The sequence below is a fragment of the Schistosoma haematobium genome, chromosome 2 (assembly GCF_000699445.3).
Source record: "Schistosoma haematobium chromosome 2, whole genome shotgun sequence".
Taxonomy (NCBI): domain Eukaryota; kingdom Metazoa; phylum Platyhelminthes; class Trematoda; order Strigeidida; family Schistosomatidae; genus Schistosoma; species Schistosoma haematobium.
In genome coordinates this window covers 39,735,058-39,756,823 of record NC_067197.1, presented here as the reverse complement: position 1 = coordinate 39,756,823, position 21,766 = coordinate 39,735,058, and the positions used below count along the sequence as shown (strand labels likewise).

Sequence of the window (21,766 nt, the reverse complement as noted above, 5' to 3'; positions counted from 1 at the left end):
TCTATTCATTTTACTTGAGCCATACATTGACCTTGTTATTTATTCGCTTATCAATCTAGACTGTTTTTATATGAGCGTATATGTGTGCGCCCTTCTTATTCCATTAATCACATGTCTGTAGCTTTATTTTGTCTGACTATAAATATTGAGTAACGCTTGACAAAGATGGAGTTGGCTTCCCAGCCATCTTCCATACGTGTCATTTTGCTTTGCTATGTTTCATTCGCTTCATGTACGAAATATATGTATTCTCAAGTCAATTCTCGTTATTCGACTTATTTAATTCCGTTATTGGATAATGCGATTTAAGTCGACAATGATATACGAGAAAAGGCGACAACAAACATTCGTACGCTCTAAATGGAGTCAGATCCAACGGGCCACAAAACTAGGATGGAATGGCCGTCTAGTGCTCCCAAGCTTTCAACAGTGGTCTAACTTAAATGGACTCATGAATTCAACTGTTAAAATTACTACAATCTTCACAAATCCCAATTCTAATCATATTTATTTTTATCAAATTATCAAGAATACAATCATAAATGAGTCAGATCTACACAGTATATACACAGAACTAAAACAAGAAATTTTACAATTCAAAAATCTCTGATCATTTTATTCAATAATAGTTGCTCGATAACCTGCTGACAGTCTATCCATCCACCCTACACAAAAGGTCAATCGTATGACAATATTTTCAAGCCAATCAGAATCAAGTACTCTTATCATATTTTAATAAGATTAAAACTATATATATATATATATATTACATGCTATAATAGAACATGCACATTCATAAGTTCAATTACATAGTTTTAGGGGTAAGGAGCACAGATACAAAGAGTAGGGTATGTCCAGATCATAGAAATGCTAAATTGTTTTTATATTATAAATAAAAAGTGTTACTCGATTCAGTGAAACGAAATAAATATTTTTTTAAAAAAGTAATTGTTTCAATTGGTAACTAAAACAAAACAAGGGTAACAAAGCAAAGAGAAAATAAAAACGGAACAAATGAGTTCATGTAAGCAACATACATATACATATCACCATAGTACAATCACTGTTATTTCCATCTCTTTTTTTTCCGTCTTCCTAACATTAAATATCAATTTACAAAATTCCTTAAAATTGCTTTTTTCACTGGAGATGGTAAGTGGATTTGTGAAATGCAATTTTGAAATAATGTATTGTAACTGTTATTGCTAGTTGTCAGTGACAAATCATTATTATGATATTGATGTTTAATTGAGCGATGCATAGTTTTCTTCAAAAGATTTTCAACAACACATTTTCGGATTGCATGAAGACATTGTGTACCAAGACGAATTGATTCAGATCGTGTTGTAAACAGAAGTACATCGTGATTATTCGTACTGAAGAGAAAAAAAACCATCAACAGTTTAGTAACAATCAAAATTAGTTTGTTTGTTTTTTATTATCAATAAAACTGTGGCTTGTTTAGCTGGTTTATAGAGATCAATTCAAATAGAAGTGGACAATACGAGCTGAAGAACCAGGGTAAACGAGAAATTATTTGATGAAAAACTACTGAAGTTAAAAGTCAACATTTTAGGCTATCAATTGATAAAGCAGTAATTTCCCTACCATAGATCTCGGTTCATGATGCTACATTGTCTGAATAATTTTATGGGGCAGTCAATTCCGTCGTTGGACCAATCAACATAAATCACTTATTCATTTATAATATAAAGTTGGTTTAAAAAGAGGTGTGTTTCTGGCCAAATAATTATTCCGCGTGCGGGATCGTGGATGCGCATTGCTGAGGAGTATCACACCAGGATAAAATGGCTATCCAATGCTTCCAGGTTTTCAATGGTGGTCTAATTTAAGTCAGTTCATGACTAATAAAACTCAACAATCTCCACAACCCTTAACTGTAAATAACAGCATATTGCAGTCACCAGTCAAGTATTGTTTTTTGATATTTATAAGGCTCAATAAGGCATAAAACAACAGGGGAATAGCGATTGTATTCGTTATCGATTCATGTGTTATCACGGTGTAAATCTGTTTTTATTGTAAAGTAAAAAAATATGCTTGACCGTAACAGCACTAAACACCTGTTTCTTTAGCTTATGATTGTTCCAAAGTGTGCACCACCTAAGGAATTGAACTCAACGAAGTTTCAAAGTCAAGGTGATACTCATTTAGGTCAATCAATTGGAATTAAATCCCCCTCATTTTCAACTCGAATTCTTGTTGTGTTATGGTTATATGGTCACATAGGAACCAAGGTTATATACCAAGAGTCATTGATATATCAGCCATAGTGGTTGTGATAAAATGAGTTTCTGTCAGATTATGTGATCAGTGTAGCATCTAGCACTATATAATGCCTACATTGGTTGTCTTAGCTTTTGAGTCACACTTTGACCTTGTCAATTATTCGCTTATAACGTTGATTGTTTTTATATGAGCGTGTGTTTATCATTGACCTTATCCATAACATGTCTTTATCTCATTTTTGTCTGCTAAAAAGAGAGTTGGCACGATTGCTTTCTCCAGTCTATTTCGTTTCACTTTCCCACTTCTCATTTTTTTATGTCTGTCTGGTTAAACGAGTGCATGAAATGAGCTCGTCCACTTTAGTCCGTATTTAACTTCTTATTATCGCCATCACTAAAACGGGATTAGCCTAAACGTAATATACATTTATATTCATGGCATATTCATTCGTTTTGTTTTTCAAATTGGAGTCAAATCGACATAGGCCAATAAATTGGTGAGCCACCATATTATTGACAAAAAATGATTAAAATTTCTATTGTATAGACTGAAGTAGGATATATAAGCGAAGAATATTTTCCTGTTGTCAATCAGGCTTTACTCTTTTAAATCCAGTTACTTTATTACTACTACACATATGCGCGACACGCATTTAACCAAACAAGGAAATCTAAGATTCAGTGATATGGATTCTACAGCTAAAAATTAATGGTAACACATTGTTATAGTTATAACAATAGTGACAATACTAACGACATTATAATAAAATAAATATTTCTATATTCAAAGTAGGTCAAAATATAAGCGGAAAAATTAAATTGATTATCAATAACATATTAAGAGGTCAATCAGACAAAACAGACACAATTGAAACGTTAAGGCATAAAGAAGGTTACAATAATTGTAAACTATAAAATTCAAAAATTTCTAGAAACGTCTATATATATTATTAATAATTATATGCCGACTAATGATTAATTCAAGGAGGTGATTCCAAAAGCTCTAGTGAGAAGCAGTGGCCAGTGGTGTTCACCTACCAATAGCACTGGAAGATGAAAATACAGTATCGTAAATTGATTGAAGTCAGACATGTCAACCAGGAGAAGCCAATTCAATAAGTTGAAGACAAAATGCTCGACAAAATACCTAGAGGTCTCGAGTTACGTCCTTGGTGAGGTAGTGGATGTACATAGATGAAGAACCGCATACTAGAACGAAACAGCTTTCACGAGCTTCCCAATTTTTAATGGTCTTCTAACTAAATTATTTCGTGATGTAAATTCTGAAATTCAACAATCTTCACAAACTCCCTTTACTGAAGATAACAAAATCTGGGAAGACGAGTCAGAAACAAGATTATCAGAACAGATTGACTTATTGCTTGTGTGAAATAATTTTAAAGCAGCTCACTTTTACATAAACAAAGCGCTCATGGTCACGATGTTGTTGTTGCTCAGAATGATAATTAAACCCTATCCATATCAACCGACACAACACCAGCACAAAGAAACCACTTAAGCTACAAATATTTGCTTTCATTTTAAATACAACAGTAAAACTTGATGAATTTCACTCGAAGGATCATGATTATGTACTGTGGATCTAATATGTAACGTTGATAGTACAAATGACTTTAGATACCTAGGCGGATGAATATAGTACAAAACCTAAATAGCTGAGGTTATCTGTAACGTTTTCAATGTGTTCTTATCAGTAGTTTCGATCATTTTTTCGTTCATTTAATAGATGAGTGTGACATATCAGGCTACAATTTTCGTTATAGATTTTATTTTAAGCGAGTTAAGGTTATCCTAAAATGTCTGTCATGAACATGTCTAGTGTAGAGGTTCCTTGATATGACAAATAAAAAAACACAAATTTAGTGTACAGTAGGGATTGAAATAAACTCTGATGAAAATAACACTATGATATACAGCGTTCAGTTATTAAATTCACAGAAATAAAGCCAAGAGTGTTGGATACAACACACTTATTGAGCATTAAAAACGTTTTTGATAAATTCAACCTATCAAATGTGAAATTCTGGTATATAAAACGACTCATTTCTTAACTATTAAGTTGTTCTTGGGTTAATAATCCAGGCTTGTGAGCAATTATTATTCAGTTATACTGTTTAAATTATTCTAGAATGTAAATAAAAATATATTTGTAATATCCCAATGAGTAGAAAATCCAATTTTCTACTCATTGGGATATTACAAATATATTATTTTTATTTATAACAATCAACCCAATGCTCAATTTATTCGAAATTATCAAATCAAACCTTGGTAATGACATCTATATTCTCGAATGATTGACTATCAAGTCTACAACAAAATTGCTTTGTTATAACACTTAAAAATTTAATTCATTCATGCTTGGAAAGCCTTATTTTACCTAACATTTTTACTTTCGTTAATAAATTTAAGTTTCGACAAGTGTAAAGAGGCTCTCGAAAACTTTATAATACATATTACCGCACTGACCTTTTTTATTACATAATTAGTTAGTTTCCCCTGGTAATTGATGCTTGTCATGTCCTGATATCATAGTTATTTTATAGTAGACGGACTTGTTATAATATAATTTTAACTTTTTAGAATATTAAACTGATCATGAAACTTCATGTCTTCTCTTTTTAATCACGTAAGTGATTATTATCGTTGTTAACGTATTGTAGGTAATAATGGTCATGATCTATTGAACAAGTATATCCCTCTGGTATTGGAAAACGTCTTCTAACAGTTGATAATTCAGAATAATTGTAATTTATTTCAAAGCATAAAAGTACATCATGTACTTATGATATAAGCCGATCAATGCTTACTTTTTTGAGTAAGCCAAAATCACAAAATAACTTGAATGAACATATATAATATTGAAGAAGTAGATTATGATAAGATTCATGATTTAGAATTCTACATATATGATGATTATATACAGTTTAGTAATGAATCAAAATTACATGTCCTTATTATAAAGAAACACACAAGAACTTACGTAACAGCAACTATACGACCACATGGGCTGAAAGCTAAGCTACGAAATTTAAGATTAGTATGAGTTTGGAGTGCAAGTTCGAAATAGATCTTCAATGGAGAATTGACAGGAGCCAATGGCCATAAACGAATACATCTATGGAGGAGAGTGGGAGCAAACAAATAAATGAAGGGAACTATGTGTATGAAATGAATAAAAGACTGTACATTTCCGTTGTTATATTGAACTGTAAAAACAATCACTGGATTATATATGGTAATTTTCTATTGAAAAGTATTGAACACATGAGGTATTTGTATGCACATATGATATACTGTATAGAGCATAGGTAATAATTTTCGAATAGTGTTAGAAGTATCAGGCGAGTTGTCACTTCCTGATCATCCATACCATTTAAGGATAATTCTTCTAAAGAAATATGAAGATAAAATTGGGTTAGGAGTGGTCTTGTTGACCAGGAAGTATGATTGCATTACCCAAGGAACATCTGGTTGAAAGTGGTCATAATATGTCCTTTCTGTGTATAGTTTTAGATGCATGAACTATGTACTTTTAAGACTATCACCTGTAACGTCAATTCGTGGGACAAATTAAGGTATGGTAATGTTAGGACTGGCTTTTTCTAACTTCCGCCTTTTGTTGTGTGAAAACAAAATATATGTACATATTAGTTGTCTGGATGAAAACAACTTACTGCCATTACACCCTAGTGCAGTATGAGCTCGTCTTCGAAAGAGTTTGTTGCTCTTATTTTTAAGAGTCTCTTCAACTAACTTGTCAGGTATGGTGGGATCTAAAGGAACGAGTGCTTCAGGTAATATGGCTCGATTGGGTCATTATGACAAGCAAGCCCTACTACCAAGCCAAAGTCGTAATTACGGTTAGGAGAGGAAAATCAGGAGGCTATTCGTTCCGAAGCACCATTTTTCTACTTGATTATGCTGTGATTTGATAAATTACCGAGTAAATTGAACTAATGGTCTAACATATATGTTGTAAGTCTCTTAATCTTCAGTCGAATAGACTCAAAAGGATAGAACCACTAACAAACTGGCTGATGCAGTTACGAGGAACGTAGAAACTGGCATATATGTGTATCAGTCGAACTTGCCACACCATATCACTACTGAGAAATGAAATTATCAAGACAAATACAAAAGTAATAGAAGTAGTAACAGTATCAGCATTAATAGGAAAGATTAGGTATAGAGAATATGATTTAAGGAGAATGGATTCTTGGAATGAAAACTACTTGCCTATCTTCGCAAACGGTAATAAAGTAAAAATCATCTGGGGACAGAGATAAACCGTATATATGATGACCATTTGATCCACCACGAAGAGGAATACTCGGTTCACGTCCCATATGCCTAAAAGAACAGAAAAGAAAACAAAGATATTAGTGATGTTTTAAGTAGATTACTATCGTATAACTGAACACAAATAGACGAATAGTTGTTTCAATAGGTAATGTGCACTCAGACTTCAACTTGATCGATAGAATAAGGTTAACACTAATGTTTAGACAAACACGTCATGGGCAACTATTCAATGACCAATTAATGTAAGCATCTTAGTTCTACAGAACAGTCAAAGCCCTTATAGCCCAGTGATAATGTCAGAGATTGTGAAGCTGGATAAAGTGAGTTTTAGTCCCACAGGGAGTATTGAATCCCTTAAATTCGGAGGTATGACACACTGGTGAATTTTAAAGAGCACGAAACCTATTTTTTCGACTACCCTCAATCATTTAACATCAGATCTCAGCTATATCAGATAAGAGGTTTCAACCCTATTTCACTTAATGCACCTGAGTAATAGTAAGCACTATACTTAAGCTACGACTCAAATTACGGTGGATAGACATGTACTTTATGATTGCCTTACAGGAATTATTACGAACTAATCAATAAAAGTCCAGGGCAGTGCAGTTAAGTTGACTTGTCATTGATTAATGAGTGAATTCAAGTAATTCAGAGGCTTTGAGTTAAAAAAAAACAGGCATGAATGCATAGATAACCAGAATATTTACCTGCTCTTATGCAAATTATGTTGGTAGCATAAATCAATGTAAACCGACTCAATTTATGTTTGTTCAAGATCAATTCTTGATTAAAATTTTATTATTAGCAATATACGAAGATAATAAACATTGTTTTGGCCTACAAATTTCAATATGAATACTGAATCATTATGCACTACCGCCATTTGGTTGACCTACTGATGACTATGCAAAAAAAATAAACAAGGTGAAGATTATGAGGAGTTGTTTGACAAAAACCATATCAAGACCCTTGTAGGCCCAGTGAAATATCACTAGGCTACAGCCAAATCATCCGGTAGACAGGTCGCTGAATGCCAAACGGTTAGTCAATCCTCGTCAAGATCATGAACAACCGACACACATCAATTATTTACATGCCATGGACAGGGGCGTGCGGCAGTGATTTATCCTTTTACTTCTATAGCCTGTTAATACTAATATATGCTGTTGCTTATTGAGAGTATTTATTCTAGCCAGTCACTTAGGAAATTGATTTGCCTGGTTATCACGACAGCATAGTCCAAGTTAATTATTAACCGTGGGGTGTTACTTCGATGCACACTAGGTCACACTACTGCCGTCTAACTGGAATAGATCCATAATCATCGGCACAGATCACCTACGTTGGTGATCTACACTCCGGTATAAAAGATTCAGAAAGAAACTGAGTTGTTACATTGGAAAAAATAATTTAGCTTTACGCTTGAAAAACAAGATCTAGTTATATGTCATGATAAGCTTGTAAAATTAGATACACGTTTAAATTTCATGACTATTCGAAGCAATACTTATCAATACTGAACTGTAAATTCACTTTAAATTTAAATGTTACTTATGTTTGAATATTCCATTGGGAAATATTACGAAAAATAATACTGTTTGCTCAAATTATTTTGGGTTTCGAATTGTCATTATTTTGCGTCGGTTTTCTCCTCATATAACAGTAAACTACTAGGTGTACAACTAGATAAATAAATCACTGTATTTCTGAAAATTATGTTTTATGACTGATCAAAAGAACAAGAGAAAACAATACGAAGCTCTATTCTGGTAAATTTAGTCAATATCGGTTATTATATCGATATAAATTTAGCTTTCAAAGTTATGCATAGAATCCTATCAAAGTTTGCTTTAAACTTTCAGAATTTGTCTTTTAAATGCAGCAAACGTTATATGGACACACACAAATTAACCCAATATTTGTATTTTAAAAAATTTTGTACAGGCTCTCAATATACCTTGCCTGCTACTTAGTTACTCCTAACATTTTCTTTTCAAGGCTAACTGTTAATCATATTCATAAGTACTCATTCTATTACAATAATTCGACTACTTAATTTTCTTTATATCGGTTTTATTAATTATCTCATTAATTTTACAAATAATACTAAACTTTATACTGAATTACTTAATTTCAAACTTAATTTTTACTTTCAATTGTTGAGATCATGAGTCAATTGAAGCTAGACCACTATGGAAAACCTGGGAGCACTAGACGGCCGTTTCGTCCTATTGTGGAACTCCTCAGCAGTGCGCACCCACGACCACACCTCGCGGGATTCAAACCCAGGACCTATCAGTCTCGCGTGCGAGCGCTTAACCATTAGACCACTGAGCCAGCATCCAACGGTGTTAATTTCTAACTTCAACTAATCCACGAAACTGAATCATGATCTGAATTATTGAAATTACTAAAATCTCCACAAAACCCCTTCTGATATTAATTTTTACTGTTATCCTTACGTAACTAGTGGTAATGATTAACTGATTATGTAATGTTTCTTAAGTTTTAATTTTGCATCCATTGAGTTAGCATATTTAGAGAAAATATTGAGATACATAGGGTATTTGGTGTTCATTGTACAATTTAATTCAAAAAAGAACTTCTGTATAGATATTAATGTAGAGCCATGAGATAAAGAACTAATTAAAAAGAAATCCTTTTTTTCAATTTAACTTATATTTTTAGTGTCTTCACAGGGAATATTTAATCCTATTTGCATGAAATTTTTCATTCTTTAACAATATTTGGTTGTTTAATATTTCAATTGATTACATACAAATTTTTTCAGTGATAAGATGAATTCAGTTATTTCGTGGATGCTCGTCAGCCGCTAACAATCTGCATATAATTATATATGCCCGATGTATATACTTTATGTCATATTAGCGAAGATTAGTAGAATAACAACAATAGAATGGAATCTACTACAGTAAAAAAAAGCCAGTTGTTTGACGGCTTAATTTTAAAGGAGATGAAACAGATGGAACGATTATTTCTAGATAAAATGTTGTATTCAAGACGATGTATCTAGCCGCTAAACTAGTTTCACTGTATCAAACACGTTGCTCATCGAGACAAAAGATGAACAAATCCACACCTTATGTTACCGCCAATTGTGTTTATCAGTTTACATGTTTGTGCCAAAGCACTCATATTCAAAGAACAGAAAAGACGGTTCTTGTTCACATCTCGGAACAGAGCACATTTCACAATAATTGAGATTAAGAGGTCAACGTATTCCCAACAATGCCATTGAAAATAATCAATACCGAAATAATTTCCAATCTACTACGTGGCGCCGAAGCCATCTCAATTTAAGAGTTGGAACGAAATCTGTGTACTAAAAACGATACAGTTGTAAATCACTATCTTGGTAAATTTTATTTTTCATGATTCAATTAAGTCACGTTTTATTTCATAGTCACAATAACGAATCCCTTTATCATTCTTAGGTCTTTCTGAGCTTTACTCATCTTACTGTACTATTCTATCAAATAGTATGGTTGTTATTACGCAGCTTTGACATCAATTTTCATTCTCCAGAAACGTGTCTGCATGTTTTTTTTTAAAAAAAAAACATTTTCATAGAATTTTCACATTAAGTGACATGGTGATGTGAACAGAGAAATAAGAAGCCTTGACAAATTACGAAAGCTCATTTTCGGGACGTTATTTCAGTTAATTCAAAGCTTGTAAAACAATAACATTTATTTTTGTCCCTAGTCTGTTCTACACATCATAAGCTTAGTTTGATATATGATTCACTGTCATAGCCCTTTTCGTTCCAAAGCTATTATAATTTAAACGTATTATTTTGTACCATATTTTCTACCCTAATTCCCGGGGTTTGGATATGATTGTGTTTTCCTAATTATTGTGCGTTGTGGTCGGCTTAGTCATCTATTTATTCACGTATCTTTTAACACCGATCTAAAATCGGGAAATCGGGAATAGATCGAGTAGTGTTCCAGTTGTCTTGTCTTCTCTCACTCGCGTGCTTGTCAGCCAGTCAGGTGATAGTATCGTTTTCTTCTCTCAACCCAACTTCGAACTCACGCGTACTAGCCTTAAGGTTAAGCCGGTCAGCCTAATGCGTCAAGGTCTTAATCTAGATTGGACAAGTTATCCTCAGCACCAGAAGTGGGTAGACAGATCAAGGACGTAACACATGGAAATATTTCTCCACGTTACCACTTTATAATACTTCCATGCCTGTTGTCGTTATTCTACTAATCTTCACTGATATGACATAAAGTATGTATATTGGTTATAAATAATCATCAGCTGATGGAAGTTCACGAAATGAGTTCATCTTATTCTGCTATGTTCTTTGTTATTGTTTTGTTCAGATTTTAATGAATACTTATATGTCGGCAAACGTCATTGTAATGCTATTACTTGAACTGAAAGTGAAAAAAACTCTTTAGGGAATAGTGTGGCTTTGTTCCTTTCTTGTGTGTGTGAGTATGGGTTAGGTTGAAACGTCTCCATATTTTCTATTCGTTGGAACTCCACGTGATATGTTAAATCTTTACCTCCCTCCTAACAGCCTGTATTTTTGAAACTCAAGCGTTTCAAATTCATGAGTGTTAAGCAGTCAATAACTTGCAAGTGAATCGAACAACAAGACATAACACCAACTGTTGATCAATATGTTTGGGAAATTACTTACCAGAAACGATGTAAGCATTGATATTCCGGTACAGACCATACAGCACAACATGAATCATAAGAGGCAGTAATTAATAAACTACCATCTTTTGAAAATTTTGCAACTGATATTCGATGATAATGACCAGATCGTATGTAGGCGACTCGAGAAAAAGGAGATTCAGCCTTGACAAATAAAAGAATAATGGGTTAATTAATAACATCAACTCATTCACCAGATACTGCAGTATGAGCCACATTCTGAGTGTAAGGGTTAATGATAGTACCTACTTGCTGAAAGCAAGGTGAGTGAGATTTAGAGGCTACAAATCGAACGCCCTAACCTCTAAGCCATCACTCCAATGGGTACAATGTGTTCACTATCACAACTGCATTAATTGTTCGGCAAAATTAAGATAATCATTATAAGGTGATTGATAATCTAATCCTAATCGAAAAAATGTTAAAAGATGGTGATAGTGTAGTGAACGAGAACATAAGTGGGGACAATCAAATTTATTTGAATACAAAATTACAGAACATCTTAGTAAAATCTGAGAACCATAAAGTAAATAGTTCATTTACAAAACGTCAACCAATAGTCTCAGACTTCATTGTTCATTTCCATACCAATTATTCTTTGTTCTCGATCTCTTTTCTTGGATCTTCTTAACCTTCTGCCTCCAGGCATTTCACTTTCGACTAATGATACATATTACTTATATCTGTCGACATCAGTAGCACACTACAATAAAACATACTGGCCTATTCAAATAAATATACAAGCTGAGATTAGGAAGACGTTATCTCACGAATTGGAGGATACCACAATTTTATTGCTTTTAAAATACTCTTCAAGTGCAGGCAGTACATTTGTTTAACTTCCATTTCTAATAATTCAAAACATACCTCGTAATGCCTAGAAGTCTGAGCTACTAAATGGCTTATTGTTTTACATCGTTACTCAATCCAAAATGTTTTGCCATAATCATGTATGTACGGACGACCTTTCTGAATTCAATTTATGATTAAACAGCCCGGATGGTGACTCAGCGATTGAACCTCAGACGCCCGAAATCATACTCTTGAGATCCCCAAGCCATTTCACCCATCGTCTTTGTACCGTTTAAGTACCAGGCTCACATAATCACTTAGTATACATATAAAATCATATGACCGACGCAAGGATAATAAATGTAGTCAATTGAAAAAAAGAGACACATACACCAAAAAGTAATAGGAGAGTGAAACAGAATGAGTATTTAGGAGTAAGTCATACATGTAAACAGTAATTATAACTTTGAATTACTGGTTATAAAATATACAGAATATGCCACCAACCTCAAACTGACCAAAGATGATGGACATTTACATGATTGTCTGCGTCAATGAATTACATATTAGATAACAGAGGAAGAGATTAATGGTGAATTCGAAATGAAGGACATAAGGGATTATCATTACTACTATTATTATTAACTCATTACCAGGCACAGATTCTTTACTTGGCTACGAGCTACTGTTATAACTTGTGACCTGTGTGCCCTGTTAATGTATAACGTAACGATACCGCTAATTAGAGAACAATGAATCATCGATTGGACCAATGACGCATAAAACCCGTACGAGCAGTCTAGAGTCCTTATTGGTCCTGCTTAGCCCCTAGCCCAGCCTGTTAAGTCCAGAAAACCGATCTCAGCCTCTGCAATAAGAATCATTTATTTCAAACATGCGGGGTTTATATACTAATCAAACAGACCACATCGTACCATAAAATAGGAAACAACATCTGTACAAGATTTAGCCCAATGTGACTGTGAATGTGGGAGGTAGTGATTAATAGACAGGGCATAATTCAGGAATGGTAAGTCGTATAATAAAAGTTAATAAGCCAAAATAAAGCACATAATAAGAGGGACATGAATATGCACAGTTTAGTTACGTAACGATTATACGATAAAAATATACGCATAGTATTGGTCCATAAATGGATCCCAAAGTTACCATTCATTATTCTTATCGGGACATAACAGCCACACATTAAGTGCAGTCGCCCAAACTAACTACGTGGGATAATGTGCAAATCTGGGACTTAGTGACTGCTAGTCGAATTCGTTAACCATCAACGCAAAAAGTAACATCTCCAGATTATTACACTTCATCTTTATCAGTGTAGTCCATTTTTAGTTGGCTTTTAGTGAGATAGAAATAACAAAATATCAACTGTTTAAGGAATGATGAACGACTGACCAGTTATTTATTTTTGTCGCTACATGTGTAACCGTTAAAAATACAAATACAAATACTATATAGATATGCACATTGAATAGATATTACCGATTTCTTATTTTTGATTGCATGTCCACAAGGAGAAATCATGTTTCTTCATGAAAAAAGTGAAACCTGATAAATTAGTTTACAACAGTGACTAAATTCATTTGGTACAACAATAGGAACAAATATATTTATTGTGAAATGTTCGATTTCCAAATATTTTATTCGAATCTGTCTCGGAAAGAAGCGAACTTTTAAGCTTGTTCTCTTAGGTCCCATAATGCTAAGCAGGTCAGTTGGAGAACAGTTAGACTAAAAGCAACGTGTCTCGTGGGCGCATCCGTACTGTTGACTGTACAAGATTGTGACAGCAGCAGCATGTCTCCCTTAGAGAGCCAGCATCTGCAGCAATGCTGTCTTCCCAAAACCGAAGGAAGAAGTTATAAACGGTCGATCCTAAAACTGTCGCACCTTAGCTTACCGTATGGATTTTGGTTTCCGGTGGAAAGGACTTTGAAATGTCGAGATAACACATCAAAAACCTGCTATAGAATTGTCATGCATGACCGGTATCAAATATTTGTGTCCTGAGTTCTGTGATCATCTTCCCAGGTCGCTGAGACCACTACAAATCCATTTTCCATTGTAGATACCCCAAGAAGAAATATGCATCCACAGTATGGCGATTGGAAAGCGAGAAATACTCTTATAGCCCTAGCAACACGTGGCATCACTTCTGCCTGTCTTTTAAACTTGAAAAGAACGACAGGAAAATCAAAGTTAACCATCTTACATCGAGTACAACACCATGGCCTCTTTCACCAGCTAGGAATACATGTCTGCCGCATGGATGCCAAGCAAATGTACATGCTTCACCTTGAATTTCACTGCATGGTTGATCTGTTGGAACAGTGAATTTATGTTGTAATTTCCCGTACATATTACCATCATCCCATAAATCCCATAATCTCACTTCACCACCACGATGTACGGATCCAACACGAAGACTTCCGTCTACAGCAGCTGAGAGGAGATATACAAGGGTACAATCATCTGTCAAGACATATTTGGGGATATCTATAGAAAGACATCAGAAAACATGAACTCAAAGTTGGTATGTACAGTTACTAAACTTTAAAAGAAACAAAAGTTATAGTAAACTAAAATACTAATTTGTCCAACAAATCTCTATACAGAGGTCAAAAAGAATTTATTTAACAAAATTAACCGTGTAGACCCTGGACAGATTGTCTAGATCTACTAACACAATTCACTTCAACTATAAATAATTCCGTGAAATGATGTAGCGTTTCGGATCGTCTATGACTAGCTTTCTTTTAAACTACTCTCACTACAAATTATATTGTGCACCAAGAAAAGTAGTAGTTGGGCATACGGAATACATATCCTTAACACTTCGATCGGTGAAACTTCACAGCCTTATCAATTGATTGTCAACAAAGCACGTATGGAGAGTGTAGTGATAAAACAAAGCTGATCTAAAAGATGTGATGTTTATGTGGAATATCACCACCATAAATGAAGAGCTGAAACACTTTCTTACGTGGCTTAAGATCCAGTTAGAATCTCATTTTAATATAAGCCTAGGTGAAAGACAATCATGTTCTTCTGCAGTCAGATATATTATAAGTGAAGCGTGGTGAAGAGCGGTGTCCGAAATTTGGTACTGATACACGGTGTGCTATACGCTGACCCCCAACTAACTACTTTAGCAAGAACGAGAGTGATCGAGGAAGTGTACTGGGCTACCGAATGAGATGTACAGATACCCATTCGCACATATACCACTCTATCCTTAGGAAATTGACCCACTGATCCCAATGCAATGCATTTAACCATTAGGTCACTTCTGGTTGCCAACGATTGGCATTTTGCTGCTTCTGATTCGCTCTCCATATCAGAACGATCATAAGATTGGCATGAAAGCAGCCTTTAAATTCTCGAAAATGCATTCCTAAGTTTTGGTTATTAAAACATTTATCATACTAATGTGCTTAGAATGATTTCTCATCATCTTCAGGTCCGTCCTGGTTCATTCGGTTACTGTGTCTTCAAAATTTTGTACTTCTATTATCACTACACATTTACTTGACCTTAATTTGCTTTTATATAAAATTTCTTGACAAGTAAATTTGTGACCAAGTTTCTCTAAAATGTGTTTTTATGAAATACATTACATTTTTCAAAAAATACTTTCACGAACTGATATTATGCAGTCTTCTTTTAGCTGCCTTTAGCTTTCTTCAAACTTATTACACACGACTACTGCACGTCTGGAATGTAGTAACTGGGATGTGTTGTTTAAGTCTAACCCTAACTCAGTTGACCAAAGTTTACAGTCTTAGCTTGAACATTGATATTAATCTCAGAACTACTTAGTCGGTTGTTCTGTTAAACGAAAGCAGTACAGCGAAGCACTTTTTCTTCTTCGTTTCTATGGGACTCTATATAGCTTTATAATCAAACTAAATACACGATACCCAAATGTATAACAAGGAATAAGTGGGTGAAGTAATTATTAAAAGTGAATAAGTCTTTTACTCATTTAGAAACTAAAATACAATAAATTTGGCACCTAGAAGATGAATAGCAGTTTTTCAGTGTTCAATTCTCTTCGAGGTATATACATACGACCAAGGTAAAAGTAAATTTACAATCTTTTACAGATATCAGTACATAAAAGTGAACACAACATACTGAATTGGTTGAAGTCAACTGAGAGATGACATAACAGGACAAAAAGGCAAAATAATATCTTCAACTCATCGTGATTCTTATTAAACATTACTTTCGTTATTTTAATTCTATATGATGATTATGCAGTGCGCTATTCTATTTAGTTTAACGTTAATCTACTTCAGTGTAATATTTATTTAGGATATGATATTCTCTGGATAAAATTAACGTGAACTATTCAGCATGAAATGCCGCATGCGATTTAGCTATAATTTTATATATGTGACTGTTTACTGATTGATGATCAAATATGTATAAATGAGTGCATTTTCGACTAGAGTCGTAGTTTTGTTTTCGGTGTGAACAAACCTCAACTTATACCAGTCTTTCATGTTCTTGCTTTGAGTCATGGAAATTGTAGTGGTTCCTCGTTCCACGAATAAGTAATAAGCGACTCAGACATAACAAGAAATTACAGAGAACTCCTCTATTACGAAATCAAATAGTATGTAGTACGAAATATACTAGGATATATGAAATGAAACCATCATATTTATTGAGGAGACAGTTAGAATATGTAAGTCAAATTAGCATACTAAAGAACAAAAACAAGACTTACGTGGAGAACTTGATACTAGACTAAATACATTATAAACTTCAATGACACCAGAAGCTAAACCCAACAGTAATAATGAGACTTGTGATTCACGAACAATAGACGATCTACGCTTATTTGCACGGTGGGGCAATCGACAAAATGCACTATCCCCAGAGGCAAAAGTCATACTAATCACATCTCCGTTAGTTTTTATACGAAATATTGGTTTCATATTTACAGGTAGTGCATCACCATGTAACAGTTCTGATGTTAATATTTTCCAGTTATTACTACTATCTGTAAGATTTGCATATAAATTTAATGATTCTGTATTGTTAATAATTTCATCTGACAATAAACTAGATGTTTGACAATGAGATGATAAAGATGGTTTGAAATTATTTTCATCCAAGCACGTTGATCTATGTAGAGTAGCACAAAATAATAAACCGTCAAGCTTATTATTATGGAGGGTTTGTGGAGATTATCAAAATCTAAAGTTTACATAACGGATTGACATTAGTTAGATAGTAAACAGACACGAGGAAGAACTGCACAGGTATAATTAAGGTCAGTCTGTGATGCAAAAAATAAACTTAGTGGTTTATTATTGTTGTTATTATTCACCAGAAGAATGAGGAAAGTCTGTAATATAAGTTAATGCACAAATAATGCAGAGTCCCATTCAAGTCTTTGAATATTTTATTCAGGTAGTTTAGTAAGGAGTTTTATCAAATTCAAAAGTAATATTCGCCATCAATTAACACTAACTGAAAAACTGAAGATTTAAGGGCACACTGAAGGTGACTGGAAAATTCGATACTGTATGAAGTAATGTCTTATAAGTAGGATAAAACAGTTGTGTGCCTCCTAGTCTTCGCTTGTTCTACAACTGATATTGACTAGTTTTAGAAAGTACATTCTAAAATTTTTAGTCAAACATTTTACAGTAGCTGCTTGAATCATTAAACCGATGGGCGACGTAGGATAGTGTGAGTTAATGTAGCGAATTAAACTAACGATAGTTATAGGAACTAAAAGAACGGTGTATATGCATTATTGAATCTCCATCTATCTTTGTATTTATTGATAAAACAACTTTCATAAAATGTCTAATTATTTCACCATATGATGTTGAATGTAAGTTTACAATGGTGATATTACATAGCTACAAGTAGATTTTGAATGCAATTGTGTAAATTCTGTACCAAATAGTTTATGTATTTAGCTTTGAGTCACCCCGTTTGTATGATAGTGAACGATAAAACTAACCAACGGATTGAACTAAAAAGGTGAATCATCCACGGGAAAGTATTCTTTAAGTTTTCGAAACAACACGTTTATAATACTACTTAGCAACAGTGACTACTTAAAATTAACAAATATTTTCGCTGAAATTTACACGAACATTATTGTTATAAAGGATCTGGAAGTTTGCACAAAAGGAACTCACGAAAACAGTCTTAATACAGAGTCTATATACAAGAAAAGAAATATTCAACTAGGGGATAGTTAAAGCATATATATACATATGAGCCAGAAAAACTTACAGTATGTCATTTACACAGTAACCCAAGACAATCTGTGGCTGATCAACAAAGGCGAAGAATCGACCGCAATTAGAAAAACTGCAACTGGTGATATTATTTTGGTGAGCACCATGGTAAGCTATTGTTAAACGTAAGGGAATTTCATTAAAATCTGTACGCGAAAAGAAAACATGGTGGTATTTTATAAAACAATAAAATTTCTGAAATGTTAAACAATAAAATGAAAGGTACAGTGATCGAAATGATTTACAAATGAATGAAAAGATTAGTAAAGATAGACGTATTCAGCGATGGGATTACTTTTTTCCGGAATTAGAAAGAAATTGAGAGAAACCTAACAAGAAACGACTCACTAGGAAATAGACTAATGATATGGCTAAATGCGTTTAATCTTTGGTATACGAAATAACACCACAGACAGATAACGCTGCACCGAACATGGATACAGTACTGAAATTAGAAGCTCTTCTGGTCAGTAATCAAACATTGGAAAGGACCATAGCATACAACGTCATTCCTATTTCTATGGACTAATGTCGAAAACTGATGACTGACAAGGATGGTGGGTCAGTGAGAATTTATTAGCTGAATCGTTGGTTAGTTTCTAATACATTATTCAAAAGATTGTCTAGTCGTGCCGCTTAGTTGTACACGTGTGATTAATAGACTGAAGTGTCTTTTGTAAACGAGAAGACACAAAAATTACACAATTTTTTTCATTCCATAAATTTCCTCTCACTGTGTTGATGTAAGGTGTGGTAGCTTAGATTAACGCACACTTATCTAGTCTCGGGTTACCCGTAATAAACTAACACCACAAAATTTGGATAAATAGCTTAGTGGTAAGAGGGTTTGATTCCCAACCATAAAGCCACGGGCTCGTATGTCGCTCCGCTCATTTTATACGGGAAGCCAAGTAGTACTACTGACCCCTGGATGTGGCTCAGATTCAAATATATATCTGGAATTCCACAATCAGTTAAATTAATTACCGACTGAGGTTATAAATTTATAAAGTAACTATCTCCATAGCCATTGAAGTGATATGATAACAGTAATGTTCATTCTGGCCCTTCAATTTGTAATCCATGAGTCAGCTGGTTGGTCATAGATGTGTATTAGTTCGATTTACTGAACTTTACATCAACAAATAAAAGGGTCAGGGCCTCAATCTCTATTAACAGATTAGCCATCTTAAGCAGATACTGTGTACACTTAACACTACTCAATGGGTGAATCTAAAAGTGAAGTGCTACATACTACTGTGACAAACTTTTAATTCATTGAAACACTGCGATGTTAACAGAAGTGATGAGATTTTTGAATTATAGGTATTTTGGAGAAGCTAATCACTTTGCAGACCGAGAAGCAGTCTTAACTCCATATAGTATTACTAGTCACAGCTAAAATATTCCACCACAACCATTGACATTTTAGTGGTAAATATTATCGGAAAAACTATTCTTGAAGAAGTACGACCTCAACTATTATTTGCTCGACTTATTTTTCGCTAGCATGATACATGGCAACGTTGAGATGAATAGTTCGGGCATTTTCGTAAGTCTTATTGAAATAGTGTGAACAATAATTCTACTGCAGTGTCCTCAAAACAGATTCATTACCTAGCTGTACAGTCGCATATAAAATAATGAGAGACTAGTTTTCATGTTTTTAATGTTCAGATGTCATTGTCAAAAGTGTTTCAAAATTGTGTAACCAAGTCTACGAGTAGCTAAAAAACGAGACAGAAATTTGAGAGTGAGTGAAAACAAACGTTATATTCTGAACCAACAGTTTCTTGATTCTTAAATTCAAAAAGATTGGTGTATTGGATACAACTTGAAGTACACGAATTCTCCTGGAATAAACCTCTGATTGTCACTACAATATGAAAAATTTTTTTTTAAATTTATGCCTGATGCTGAAAATAAGCCAGAGAAGTTAATGAAGAAACAGAAACAACCAACCATTGCCAACCATTCGCGAAAACCACCCAAAAGATTATAGTGGCCTTGCAATTATAAACCACCCTCTTCGAGTTTCCAATGCCCAATTGTCAGAGCTTCTTTGTGAAGAATTAGATTCAGATTTGTGTAGTAAGGACAGAAGGCCTACGGCCCATGTCATTCCTTTTCTAGTATGCTTCTGTGAGTGTCCAGTCTTCTCTTGAAAGAGTCAATTGAAGGTGCGGATACCACTGCTTCAGGCAGCAGGTTCCAAGTATTGATGACTCGGTGTGAAAACCTGTATGCCACGAGTATTTTGTTCGTTCTTGGCTTTTCTACTCGCCTGCTATGTCCTCTGAGGTGTCCCGATCTAGTGGGAAGAAAGAGAGAGAATAAGTTAGGTCCGAAATCATTTCTCAGTATTCTGTACATCAATATTAGATCTCCCCTTAGTCTGCGATAGAACAGAGTAAAGAGGTTCAGTTTTTCAAGCCGCTCTTTATATGATAAACCCCGGAGTTCCGGAATTGCACGCGTAGCTGCCCTCTGTACCTTTTCTAGTATGTCTGAGTCACCTTTTAAACAGGGGCTTGCAGCCTGAACACAGTTCTCTAACTTAGTTCTCACTAAGGATGTGTATACTGTGGTGAACATGGTAGTATCTAACTAAGTGAATGTCCTTTTTAAAGCCCAGAGGGTTCGAAAGCCCTTGGCTGTGACCTCCCGGCAATGGGACGTCGTCTTAAGATCATTACTCACTGTCACCCCTAGATCCTTATGAGACCGGACTACGGGTAATGACACATCCCCTATGTTGTACGTATTAACCTTTGAATCCCCCAAGTGCATGTAGACACACTTTTCCGCATTAATAGGCATCAGTTACTCTTTAGATCAGTTTATAATGTTATTTAAATCTACCTGAAGAGCACATGCGTCTTTGTCTTCAGTTACTACTCACCAGATTTTTCGTCGTCAGCGTATAAGAACATTGGGGACTTTACTGTACTTGGGAGATCATAAACGTACATTATAAAAAGTAAAGGACCTAGGACGGAACCTTGAGGTACTCCACTAAGTACTGGTCTCCAGATGGAGCGCTTGAAATTTATTCTTAATTTTTGTCTACGACCTACTAGGAAATCCTTAATCCATTTTTAAAATGTCCGGCAATACCAAGGTTTTCCAACTTCAATAGCAGTCTATTAGTTGGTACCTTGTCAAAAGCCTTACTGAAATCTATGTAGACAGCATCCAGTTAGTTTCCGTTGTCTAGTGCATTAATCCAGAGCTCCCTTGCTATAAGGAGGTTCGTTGTACAGGATAGAACCTTTCTAACACCATGTTGTGCCATGTTCAGCAAGTTACTGGTTTCCATAAATGCCGTTATTATTATTATCAACTTTATTCAATATTATATTTTTGGTACAATATAGAATTCTCAGCGCAAAGTATTTCAACAAGTTTCCG

At 34.3% G+C, this 21,766-nt stretch overlaps 1 protein-coding gene across 2 annotated transcripts; it reads right to left on the bottom strand.

Moving 5' to 3' along the window:
• Window positions 1-748: 748 nt before the first annotated feature.
• On the bottom strand, window positions 749-20,372 carry WSB1_1 (WD repeat and SOCS box-containing protein 1). 2 transcript variants are annotated; one of them, XM_051219231.1, is made up of 8 exons: window positions 20,318-20,372; window positions 18,351-18,501; window positions 16,822-17,222; window positions 14,299-14,582; window positions 11,254-11,417; window positions 6,510-6,623; window positions 5,254-5,388; window positions 749-1,376 (listed from the first exon to the last, which is right to left on the bottom strand). In XM_051219231.1, the coding sequence occupies exons 1-8, from the start codon at window positions 20,328-20,330 to the stop codon at window positions 1,109-1,111; spliced, it is 1,530 nt and encodes a 509-aa protein (XP_051068368.1). In that variant the 5' UTR covers window positions 20,331-20,372; the 3' UTR covers window positions 749-1,108. The 2 variants fall into 2 exon arrangements, with proteins under 2 accessions (XP_051068368.1, XP_051068369.1); XM_051219232.1 differs by having other exon boundaries at window positions 18,351-18,468.
• Between the last annotated feature and the right edge of the window lie 1,394 nt (window positions 20,373-21,766).

Bases quoted from the DNA above. Each gene is read 5' to 3' on its own strand.
- WSB1_1 (XM_051219231.1), bottom strand. The intron at 11,418-14,298 runs GTAAGATGGTTA...TTATTTGTCAAG, and splicing joins GCCATGGTGTTGTACTCGAT to GCTGAATCTCCTTTTTCTCG. The intron at 5,389-6,509 runs GCAAGTAGTTTT...TCTCCTCCATAG, and splicing joins ATTACCGTTTGCGAAGATAG to ATGTATTCGTTTATGGCCAT.